We start from the raw sequence: 13,001 nt of genomic DNA on the forward strand, positions 1-13,001 counted from the left end.
TATATATATATATATATATATATATATATAGCGCTTACCGCTTATTACTTAAAAAACTGCTTAAAATAAACGTAGAAATTTATCAAGAGGGACACATGGTGCCCGGTAGCTTTTTTGGGTTTCCTACAAAAGCTATCATGTCGTTTACAAAGTCACATGGCACACTGCTGGTGGCATACTTCTTGGGCTGCATGTGCCAGGCAAATAAGTGCCAAGGGATGAATGAGAATATAACTACCAAGGCAGTCATTTTGACCGTTTTTAAATTTTGCAATGTAATAACTTTGTTGAAATAAAACCCATATAACTATAATAGCCTGATTTTTCTTAAATGTGTGTATATTTTATTCTAACATTGTTATTGTATTAAAATTACAAAACACAAAAGAGGTCTGAGTATTTTTACCTTGAATGGCCAAAGCGTATAAATTGACTGTACACATTACAGATGGCATATAATTTCAGCTTTTGCGACTTTATCCCGCGGTTGAAGATGCACGTCACTGTTGCCTAGCAACTTTAGTTGTTTTTGTATTCTACTGCTAAGCTAAAATTCCAGTCCATAAAAAAAAGCTGGGTGGACACCTCCAATTCGACAACTGCTGTCATTCAATCTGCCACGGTTCCATGTAGCCTGGCTGTTATCAATAATATGTATATGTTATGACAAAATAGCCATTATTATTATTATGTTAGTGCAGCGTCGGCACCACGGGGGGGCCTGGCCCAGCCACCTCGGTCACTGTGCCCCCTCACCTCTGGTGCCGCCTCCGTAGTGGGCGCCCTGATTTTAGTCGGTGGTGCCTGCCCCCTCACTTTGTGCTCTCTGGCGCCGACCCTGTGTTAGTGTAATGCTATAACTAATGCATATAGGCTAATTTTACCCCTGACAAGACTGCTATTGTGAAATAAAACAAATTAGGTTGTTTTTTTTTGCGACAGTGACAATGTTTATTATTACCTATACTATCATAACAGATCCATTTATTCATGGATTATGATTCCAGTGGTGGCTGCATAGAATTGTTTCCTATTCGTGTGATTCAAACATTTCAAATAACTCCAGAACGTTGTAACGTATAAAACTCAAAATGTATTGAAAAAAGATATATGTAATCATTTCCAAAACACAACATGTTTTATCTACCGAAATATTTGTTGGCATTTAGACTTTCAAATACAACATTTTCACTGCGGTGAAAAACCTTTGCTCTCCTGCTTGCCGGACTCAAAGCGAGACAAGCACATTCAGGAGCGGTCTAGTAGCTCTTACACAATTATATATTTCAAAACATATCATATTTTTTTTATGGTGATGACTTCATAAAATATGACGACAGACATTCAAAGCTTCATTGTAAAACCTCAAAAGAAGCTTCAAATATAAATATGATATGACAAAAATGGCATTCAATTCAGTCTAGTATGAACGGTAAGAATGACCGCTATGGCCATTCTAGTAGTTATATAATTCCAGTAGTTCTAGTGTTAATGAATAGCTCTCTTATGGTACATCAGTGCTCCTTGAAGTGTTAGTTGTCTGCATTTGATAATAGCAGAGCCAATGTGTTCATGCATAAAATGAGTTAAGTTCAGTAATTTAGTAATGTTACATTGAAATGTTACTATGTGTGATTTATTTTATGTACATATTTTTATTTTTAGAGAAAATAGCCATTTTTAATATCTGCCATAACATGAAAATAATTATCAGCTTATTGTTATGTGACAAACTTTTAATATTGGTACATTCCTAGACGTAGATGTGTAAGTGAAACAGGAATGAGACTAACCCAAAAAGAAACCAGTCATATGCGATAGTCAGGTAAAGGATCTCAGACGGCTCTAGACTGGCATGAATGGCACGGTCCTATAAAAATGCAAAATGTATTAATCACAAAGAAAGGTAAAGAAAGGAAAGAGGGGAGGGAAAAGAAATGAGGATATTTAGCATGGTGGAGTGAATAAAGATATAAAATGAGGACATATGTAATGAGAGACAGAGGAATGAATACTTACCGCCCACAACGAAAGTCTGAGCAGGGATACAAAGAGAGGTGTCCTGTCCCAGCCTGATATACAGTGCACCAGTAAACCGTTCTCATCTGCAGGCCACAACACTCTAAATAGTTATCCAAAATTATACAGAGAAGTAAAACCTGTTCTATAGTTCAGCAAAGACGTTTGTGAAAGTGCAGTAATTTACCATCAGAGTTGATGATGTGTAAAAGCAGTTTCAGGTAGTTCTGAGTCTGCTGCACCAGGTCCCATGACTGAAAAACATACACACATAATCTGAGTCTGTGGATCACCATCCAGCATTCTTTATTAACCTTTGTCAGCGAATTAACCATCACTGTTCATTGTGTCTACTAATAAACAGTGATAATTATTTTTCATTTACTTTTGTGAAGACACCCAAAAGCTACTGTTCAATGTAGTACTCTCACACCAGGAATACATTTATATATATATATATATATATATATATACAGTGTTGGGGAAAGTTACTTTTAAAAGTAATGCATTACATAATTGCGTTACTCTATAAAAAAGTAACTAATTACATTATTTAGTTACTTTTTATGGAAAGTAATCAATTACGTACGTTTTGCATTACTTTTTAAATCTGGACAGGGCTTGCTTGTTTGTTTTTAAAATAAAAAAGTTATATTTTTGGCAAATATAAAAGCCTTTTCACACCAAAAGTGAAATGAATAAGCCTCAGGCTGAAGGGAAAGTAAATTTACGTCCGTACAGTAGAATGCAGAAGAAGAAATTTCAACACACTTCAGCAGTAAAAAAAGACACACAAATGTTTGGCTAGAGTCATTTTTGCTTATTAGTATGGTTGAACTGGATCATCGAAGGTCAGAAGCAAAGACATTGGTTAATAGAATGGGATTAAATACATAAAGGATATTTGTGTTTTTTAACATTTAATTATTGCAGGTTTGCATCATATTCTGAGTTGCATTATTTTTATTCATTTTGAGGAATACTGAATCTGTGTATTTTTTTTTGTGTGAGTGAGATGAATTAATATATATTAATTTTTTTTTTTTTAGAACTACAGTAACATCTTCTGATTTCTCTCAACATGGGGACAGGAGAGCTGTCAGTCAATAAATTGGAAAAAAAAGTAACTTGCGTTACTTATTTGAAAAAGTAACTTAGATATTCTCTTGTAAATTAAAAAGTAATGCGTTACTTTACTAGTTACTTGAAAAAAGTAATCTGATTACGTAACTCACGTTATATATATAAAGTGTTGGGGAAAGTTACTTTTAAAAGTAATGCATTACATAATTGCGTTACTCTATAAAAAAGTAACTAATTACATTATTTAGTTACTTTTTATGGAAAGTAATCAATTACGTTACTTTTGCATTACTTTTTAAATCTGGACAGGGCTTGCTTGTTTGTTTTTATATTTTTGGCAAATATAAAAGCCTTTTCACACCAAAAGTGAAATGAATAAACCTCAGGCCTTGACATCAATTACTAAACTATGTTTGACAAAAACGCTACCAATTTAATTCAAATTATCTAAAAAGATGGAGACATTTTGCAGGTAGTGTAGCCTGCTTCAACACATTTTTATTGCAAAGCCAACCAGAGTTTTTAGATCCAGCTTGTGCCATTTCCTTAAACCCAGTCAACCCCTGTCTATCTAAAAGAAAATGCATGAGAGACTCGGAGTACCTGATATTCACTCCAGTTGATGTTGAGGTTTCTTGTAAAGAAATCAGGGATTGTCAAAGGAGCATCCACATAGTCCTAAACACGCACAACCAAAAGTGATGGTCAGTGAAAAATCAAATGCACTTAATTAAACGGTTTCTCTTAAACCTCTCTGGCCAAACAACAACCCAGCCTGATATGCAGAGATATGAAAGTGACTTTAATAAAGCAATATTTTTTTTTCTGTTTGTGCTTGGTATGGACCTGATTCCAGTTGAAGACAAGCCCTTCTGCTGTGTAATCTCTGTCTTTATATTCCCTGAAGAATTCACATCCTGAAAAAAAGCACATGAAACAACTTAAATTACAACTATAGTGTAACAATTACTTATACCATAGAATAAGTAGAACAGAACAGAAATTGTTTCTTGAAATTAAATCAGCATTAAGAAGATCTACACCTGGATAAGGCACAGAGAGTAGGGTAAAGTCAGCATAACGGTGGGCCTTGTCCACCTTTTCTGAGGAAGTCACACTGAAGCACAAAATTGTAAAGACAGAAATAGATCATTGAAAAAGGTGTCTCATAGACATATGAACAAAATGTAAGTCAACAAAAATTAACTCCCGCAATGTAGTTTAAAACATGTTAGTATGAAGACACATTTGAAAAATGGCAAAGGCCACAGAATAAACTGCAGTACGATAACTACAAAGCTGTCCAAAATCTGAGAGTCAGCTATTGTTGTTAATCTTTAGAGACTTCCCTGAGTAAGCGCACATGTATGTACATCAACAATCAAAGCCAAAAAGAGAAAGGTGCACATCAATGTATAACAAATTTAGAATAAAAAATAAAGACTGTCTGGTCTTTATTTTGGATCCTGATAATGGCTCTGGTTTTGGGTGTGAAAGCCAAAGCTTAATATTATTTATGACACATAATTTACTAAACATCATGTCATATTTAACAAACACATTCTAACATGAATGCAACAGAGAGTTCACTCACTTGAGGCCAAACTTGACCTTCTTATTCTCTACCATGAGGTCACAGATGTAGCATACAGACAAGTACTTCAACAGCTTAATGTCAGAGCCCCTAACCTTATCAAACAACTGTGAATCATTATTCCTGTGACAAAGAAAGACCAGAATAAGAGGAAAAAAGATTAGAAGACAAATATTTTCTTACAAAACACACACAAAATCAGTTCTGTCACAATTCACAGGAGCATGCCAAGAACCATTGTTAAACTACTGATCTATGTTTACAACTGTCTATATAATTGAAACATTTGGCTCCTTGTAAGATTGTGCTCCTTGCCAGCTTATCTTACCGAACTGCACAGTCAGCCTCCGGAACCTCTTCAGCATCACCAAAGGTGTCATCTGAACCCCCTGCAATAGTTTGAGATTAAACCTAATGCAATCCAACAAGTAATGTTCACAGCTACATCTACGCTGCCCCACAGTTTAAGCTCTCTTAGTAAATGATTGTAGCTTGAGAAGTTCAGACCATGTAATAGAAATGTTACAATAATATCTTCAAGGTATTAATCAATGGATGTAGTTTAACAAATTAACAATACATTCTATCTTAATGCAGGGGTGTCCAATCCTGCTCCTGGAGGGCCACCATCCTGCAGAATTTAGCTCCAACCCTAATTAAACAATACCTGAACCAGCTATTTAAAGTCTTCAGGCTTACTAGAAACTTTCAGGCAAGTGTGCTGGGGGAAGTTGGAGCTAAACTTTGCAGGACATTGGCCCGTCACAAGCAAGATTGGACACCCCTGTTCTAATGTATATACATACGAGTCTTTATCTCTGTAATATTTTCACAATTCGGTTTAAGTGACGGAAGCTGTGCCTTTACTGCATGATTTTTATTTGGGTTTTGCTGTCAGAGACAGATAATTGAGGTCTATGCCAAAAAACCCAGACAGCACCCAAGTAGGTGTTTGAGCTGGTTCAGTGACTAGATCTGAGCCTATGTCACAAACACTGCAATATTTTTTAAGTATGTTTGATATTACCGTCTCATAATCCTGAAGTGTGACTGCTACAGCCAATCATCTAGGCAAACAAGATAATAAAGGAGGAGAATGGAACTTCAACACAATATGTCTTGTGTGAATTTATATGAGAAAACTGATTTTTCCCATTGACCATGGATGTCTTTTGGCCTCAAGGCTTACATGAGTCCACAAACCTATGACTCTGTCCAGTTCACCAGTGGTGGATCAATAGCTTTAACTGACTGCCCAAATGAGTTACTTAATTAAAATGAATTGAATCTTTTAATGACACCAGGACCATCACAGATAGCCCACTGGCATCTGAATAACAAACTTAAATGGGTGTAAATGGCGAGGAAGGCTAGGACTTCAATGACAGGAGTTGAGGGGGGAGGTTATACTCCATTATAGGCAATTGTCCCTATTTATTTGTTGGCATATGGATGCAGGTTAGGGAACATTTCCAGTAAACAAAAAAGACAAATACTCCAACATGTTCAGTCTATTAGTAAAGAAATCCATATCTAATCTACCAAGACCTATAAGCAGTTTTTACTTTATCAACTCTAGACTGCAATATTCAAGAGAGCTTCCATATTTGCAGTACAAAGTGACTCGAGTTAAGTGTCATGTACAAATGCACAATGTCAGTGGTGAGATGAAGAGTATAAACAGTACTCAGTGCTATACAGTGATCAATTGTTTTTTTATTGCCCTTCTGGAAATGTAAACTTGTAAGGAATCACTCAAACAGAACACATTCTGTCTGCTCTATTTTTTCCATTGTTGGAGAAATGCCTTTGGCAGTTGCACAACATCTCATGGTATTTTCAGCATCTTGCAGCATGTGTCAAGTTAATATTTGTCAACTTTTGATACATCATTATGATGCTGATATAGCTCGTAGTAGCTAACAATGAATGTGTACCTGAAAAAATGTAGTTGTATCCAGTGCGTCCATAAAGTTCGCCCCAACCTGCTAAAGTGGATGATCGACACACATGCTACAATAAAGGAGAAAAAAAAAAACAGTTTAAGGTTACTAGAACTAAAACAGAAACACAGGTCCCTGGCAATGCTAACTACAGAGGAGTCTGGCTAGTTAGAAGTTCCTAGTAAATTATACCAACCTTCAAAGTCAAAGGCTGATAGTCCAGAACTCTACACTTCAGTACTAAAGATCCCGACAGCCAGATTTCACAAGAAAAAATGAAATCTGTTATTGACACTACACTGTAAAGAATTGCTGTAATTTTTACAGTAAATATTTACAATAGGCCAGATTTGTTTACTATCAATAAACCAATAACCGATCAATAACCAAATGCCTAACAGGGGGCATGTCCTACAACTATAACATAGCAGTCTATTACAAAAAATTAAACGCCAACAGAAAGCATCTGGCGGTCCAAAAAACTACTATGTGACAAATTGTTCATTGAAAATTTTCCCATTTGCTTGTGGCAAGATAGTTACCTTTCCATTGTAGAGGATGACTGGACAGACAAATCTCCCTCTACAGCGAGCCATCTTACTACGGTTCACCAGATCCTGCAACTTACTGATCTGCACAGTACTCTCAAAGCTGAATATAGATGAAGAGGAAAAAAAAAACATTTGTATACACTGGTGACAGACCAATATATAATCTGATATTTAACCATTCGAGATTCGATACACGATAACTTTGCCCACATGGCCAATTAACAGAAATAGTCATAAGAATAACAGGTATAATGCCAACATTATAACAAAAAGGTATGTCTTCAGATTTCTGGCATTACTATCAAGGATATAAGTGATGCAGTTACATTAAACAAAGTAGATCAACATTTCTATACCAGTAATTAAAAGACAATTACAATGTAGTGAGTGATAAGCAAAGTAGGTAGGCTCCTTGTGTTTGAGTAGCTACTCTAAAGTTCAATGTCTTTGTTTTAACATTTGAGTTAACAGCAATAAATGCAGACTCATATCATGGAACTGTATAATCTCAGATGCAATATCCTGATTTAATGCTAACCTAACTTTAGATAGCTTATCTCTCAAGAAAGCCCCAAATTCACCTACATTTAAAGTTGACAAAAAAATTCCAAATGGTATCTGGGTGATAGTTCAAAGAATTGTCAGAATCCAAGGGTTGTTTTGGTTCTTCGAGACCAGAGCTGCTCAGATTGCATCATTTAAAATGGACTGGTGTCATCTTAACATCATCATGTCATGTCATCAACTTTGAAAAATTGTCTTTAGTTACATTCAGCTTTTTTGCAATTCCTTTTAAGGTTTATAATTAGGGCTGTCAGTTTAACGCATTAATTTAATTAATTTGTTATGGAAAAATAACGCAATTAAAATAACGCAGTTATTAAAATATTTTAAAGCAGTTTAATGCAGAACATTTTGTAATATCTATTTCATACTTTTCTCATGTAACAATAATGGCTTTTAAATTATCATTTGTGAGTAATTGCTCAGCCAAATTTGATGTGTGATTGTTATGCGATTAATTAGATTTATTAATCGCCACATTGTGTAATTAATTAGGTTACAAATTTTAATCAATTGACAGCCCTATTTATAATATATCTCTCACTACACTTGACCTCCACTCGAAATCAACAAGTTCATCCACGATTAATTCTGGCACCACTATTCAAAACATTCTATACCAGAGCATCCTTCTATGCAATACAATACTGGAAGTCTTTAAGGATAAAGGCACAGTCACACTAGACTTTCAGCATGCAATTTTTTTTTTCCAGACATGATATTATGTCATCACCTGTGGTGACTATTTTAAAAACATAAATTTAACATGTAACCAATAATTATTAAATCTAAAATGTAAAGATATATAATCTATAGTGCTGTCAATCGATTAAAAAAATTAACCAATTAATCACACTTTTTTTTCTGCGATTAATCACGATTAATCCCACCTAACATTAAAGTTTTTAAATATACTTTTATATTGCAATAATTTCACATTCAGTCTTCAAATTAATGTAGAAACAACATAAAGGCAGTATATTTTTTATATTTGTTTAACGGCATCTTTTTTATGACTGAAGGCGAGTATCACTGATACCAACAATACTACTGATGTCTCTAGGAAACTTTTTTCCCCCTAATATTTAACCATTGACTATAGCCATTCAACATTACAGTATAATTGAGAGCTATCAATTTTAACATTTATTAGACTTTAAAGAAAAAACTTTTAATATAAGTCTACACATAAACCCTATAATAAATGTCATATTTACCTGTGCCCTTCAGCAAGTAGGAAATATTCAGAAATTGAATAAAGCTATCAAACACTAAATTCTAAATTAAATATTGATGAATCCTTAAAGCTACAAAAGTTATTGATTTCCTCTTTTTTTTTTTTTTTTTTGTTCTTTGATGAACAGACATCACAGCAGCTGGGTTGCTGCTTTAAGAGTTGTCGCTGCTAAACATCACGCAGATCTGACAAGCATCATCATTTCTCACAACTCTTTGCCTTTTCTGACCCACTTCAGGTCTTAAAGTCTCTACTAATGAGCTGACGAGTTGAATTGGGTGTGTTAGATAAGGGAGACAGTGCTGGGCTCCTCCAGGACAGTTTTAAAAACCACTGCATTTCAGACATGTTCTTAAATGTGATTCATATAAATGCATGCATAGTTTTAAGGCATCTTTAATCGCCTTTTTGGTAACTTCATGACTTAACTGACGACATAACTACGACATTGCATGCTCGTGGTTTCATTTACACTTTAATATTATATTATACACAGCGTGCCGCCGCAATTGAAGAGCAGTGCTACGAGCACAGTATAACGGCTGACAAGACGGGAAAATTCTATTTTACTGACATATGGCCTGACAACATCTCATCTGACTGCAGTTCACTCTTGTTCTACTGAATCTCCTCGTCACCTGTACCTTTTCACACTCATTTGACTAGCGCCTGGCGCTGAGGTGAAGTTGCAGTGCGTGTCTGAAAAGTGAGTGGGGTGGCCAACCCTAGCTCCGCCCCTGCGTTAATTGGGTTAAATATTTTTAACGCGTTAAACTGAAAAAATTAATTGCATGCATTAACACGCTAATTTTGACAGCACTAATAATCTACTCTACTTTCCTGCAATACTACAAACCTGCAGCTTTCTTCTATTGGTCATGCGACTTCAAGTGATGCAAATTCACAGGTCAGAGTTCAAAGAGTTTAAAGAGTTTTTTGTTTTTAATACTCCATGTAGGGTTTTGTGTAGTGTGTTGCTCCCGACAAAGAGTTGTAGTGCTCGTGGGGACCTGGGTACAAGTCCTGGGTCATGTCCCTGTCCCATTTCCTGTCTACCACTACTTTCCTGTCAATTCTACACTGTCCTATGTAGTAAAAGGCAAAAATCCAATGAACAAAACAGGATTACTAGAAACTTAGATTTAGGATTTAGATGTATATCATTAAAAGAAAATTACAGCATAAAAATGAACACAGAAATGTAGTCTTTATTACTGAAATTCTGAACCATGTTACAGCAGAATTTGGCTAGTAGGCTATAAGTAAATTAATGTGTAGTCGCATAATATGACATTTACCCTTACTGATAAAATAACAAGCATTCAAATTTATAAATGTACTGTAAGTAGTTTTGACAGGCTGTGCATTTCAACATTTATCTGATAATGGTTGATGTTTCAGACCTCACATAACTGTCAACGGTGATAAAAAAAATTTAAATATCTTATGTAAATAATCATTATCTAAAATGCTTACATAAAATATATAAGAAATAATTTTATCTAAAATGATGAATACAGACCAAAACAAAAAAACAAAAACAAATACAACAAACCATACAAATTAACATTTTTATTTTTATATTTTTAATTTTGTGTGAGCGTATTGAAACTTGTCATACATAAGTAGTGACACATTTAGATGAAACATGAGCTCACTGATGTAATTTAATCGGTCTGCCATTTTTTTCCCCACTGGTTACTCCTGCTTAAGAGGCTTCCATAAAAATGTAGTTGATATGTGGTGTACGTTTCAACTAATGTGCAACGCTTAAAAATGTACTAGAGCATAAATTGTAAATTACTACATCTTTAGGCCCACAACTTTTAACTTTTGCACAGCTAGTGCAACCAGCCCTTGTGAAGGCATATGTCATTGGAAGTACAGCAATATAGTAATCAACCATGTTGATAATGTTCTTCTTTTACTATAAAAATCATGGTATCTTTTAGGGTTGTGCCGATAGACAATAGTATTGTGTATCAACGATAGTCTGAGATATCACCTGTGGCTGATGCCCTTGACAATAGCAAGACGATTATTATTATTATTATTAGGCTAGTAATGCCATCTAATTAATATTAGGGCTTATTTGTTCCATCATATATCTTTTTCCATGCTTTTACAGTGTTATAACCAATCACACTCGATGCCGTTGTGTTTGAGTGTTTTTCAAAGTGCATAAACTCGAGCTAGAATGAAGTCATGTTCTTTTTTGATAATGTAAATGTTCTTTGCTCGTTGCTGAGGAACTGAGGAAATGTAAGCATTATAATTAGTAACTTACAATGTTTCTATTAAATTGTTATCATGTTAAATACAAATTCATATTAAAAATATTTTATGACATGATATTCTATGACAATATTTTATAACATTAGGCTGCTTTTTAGCCCCTGGAGTTGGTCCAATCTCCGGCTATGAAACAAAGTAAATAATTAAATAAATTAGCATGATAATATTATGTATCGGCGATCTCACAGGCTGACACTAGATTTATAAGACTATAAAGCATATCGCCCAACACTAGTATCTTTCAAGAATCTATTTTCAGAGAAATAAGGCAAAACATAAATATTAGGGCTGTAGCTATCGATTATTTTAGTAATCGAGTATTCTACAGATTATTCCATCGATTAATCGAGTAATCAGATAAGAAGCCATTTTTCTTTATTAAAGAGCAATACTAAATATACAAGAGATAAGATAGATCTCGTAAAATAAACAACTAATTTGTTTTCTTTTTAGAAAAATTTTTATTTTTATTGCTGAAATTGCATACATTAAAGGTACAATAGGAGATCTTGGAAAATGCTAACTTTAGCCTGATAGCACTGAAAGCGAACGTCCCACCCTTCCTGCAATCGCCGTCCAAAGCCACGCCCCCTGAACGCATTTACACTCACAGACCAGAGACAACATTACTACAATAGGCTACATCAGGTTCCCAATTCCAGCCCATGTTCCGAAGTGAAGTAAACTTCAACGGATTTCCCCTGCTCAGGGAGTAGGGAGCAATGAACTCCGTGTAGGGATCATATCCATCGGAACACAGTTCATGCACGTAGCTCACTTCTAACGAGCTGGCGCGAGGACAGGATTAACCGCTGGGCTACATCATGTGTCATTCACCAGTGAGAAATCTTTAAAAGTACTGCAATACCAGGAAGGAAGATCGGCTTGTTGATGTTTGCCTGCCATCCTCGCTCGCTTTTTTGAAAAGGCTGGTTCCTGTTTTTATACAGTCTATGGTCTGGTCCAGCGTTTATCGGGTTGTGCGTCAGTAATAATGGTCCGTGGGGAAACACGGTGTTCCATGTGTAGTTACAGTAAATGGACTAAACAAAACCTCAAAGCAAATAATTTGCCTCGATGATTTTTTGTATTCGAGTTACTCAAGGTATTCAAGGAATCGTTTCAGCCCTAATAAATATAAAGTGCTTCTTTACAAAACTGACTATTTTGACAACATAACTAACAACTAGTCTGTCTACTGTGTGTCTTCAGTAGACTAAAAGAGACAGGGATGTTTTTACCTCTCTTTATTGTTGTCTGAAGATTCATATTCCAGAAACACAATCTTCCGTGGGTAGTGACCACACACGTCCCCATTGGTGTTGTGGATGATACTGTACTTGTAGTCCCGGTCAAACAGCTCCAAACAGCGCTCCTCTATTCTCTCTACCTGAAAATACATATATACAATTTTCATAAAAACATTCATAAAGCAAAAAAAAGAACAAGAGCAAGTTCAACCCTCTAAATTCAGCAACAATCAGAAACAGATATGACTCATAAATTAATCAGTCAATTAGAATAAAAGACATTTAGGCTGTTACCAAACAAATGATATCAGTATCAAAATTAATCTTTGCAATGCAGAGGAAACGCAGAAGCTATGGGATGAATTTTTCCCACACAGAGGGACATGAATGCATTTAACCTGCAGTTACAAATGCATAAATAATATTTTGTTATTTTAAACATAAAACATTGAATACTGATATTTA

At 35.0% G+C, this 13,001-nt stretch overlaps 1 protein-coding gene across 3 annotated transcripts in view; it reads right to left on the reverse strand.

Annotated features, from left to right (window-relative positions):
- The window catches only part of LOC107710166 (myotubularin-related protein 14-like), a 23,327-nt gene that overhangs the window by 6,567 nt on the left and 3,759 nt on the right, over positions 1-13,001 (reverse strand). For 2 of the 3 annotated variants that reach the window (XM_016514903.1, XM_016514904.1), the window contains 10 exons: positions 7,182-7,290; positions 6,634-6,709; positions 5,025-5,085; positions 4,697-4,819; positions 4,146-4,219; positions 3,949-4,019; positions 3,706-3,780; positions 2,207-2,273; positions 2,020-2,105; positions 1,794-1,870 (listed from right to left, as the gene is read on the reverse strand). In XM_016514903.1, the coding sequence (XP_016370389.1) occupies positions 1,794-1,870; positions 2,020-2,105; positions 2,207-2,273; positions 3,706-3,780; positions 3,949-4,019; positions 4,146-4,219; positions 4,697-4,819; positions 5,025-5,085; positions 6,634-6,709; positions 7,182-7,290 (819 nt within the window). Of the gene's footprint in view, positions 1-1,793; positions 1,871-2,019; positions 2,106-2,206; positions 2,274-3,705; positions 3,781-3,948; positions 4,020-4,145; positions 4,220-4,696; positions 4,820-5,024; positions 5,086-6,633; positions 6,710-7,181; positions 7,291-12,527; positions 12,677-13,001 lie in introns of all 3 variants that reach the window. The other variant, XM_016514905.1, reaches the window with a different exon arrangement.

The sequence above is a fragment of the Sinocyclocheilus rhinocerous genome, unplaced genomic scaffold (genome assembly GCF_001515625.1).
Source record: "Sinocyclocheilus rhinocerous isolate Xijiao unplaced genomic scaffold, SAMN03320098_v1.1 scaffold447, whole genome shotgun sequence".
NCBI lineage: Eukaryota > Metazoa > Chordata > Actinopteri > Cypriniformes > Cyprinidae > Sinocyclocheilus > Sinocyclocheilus rhinocerous.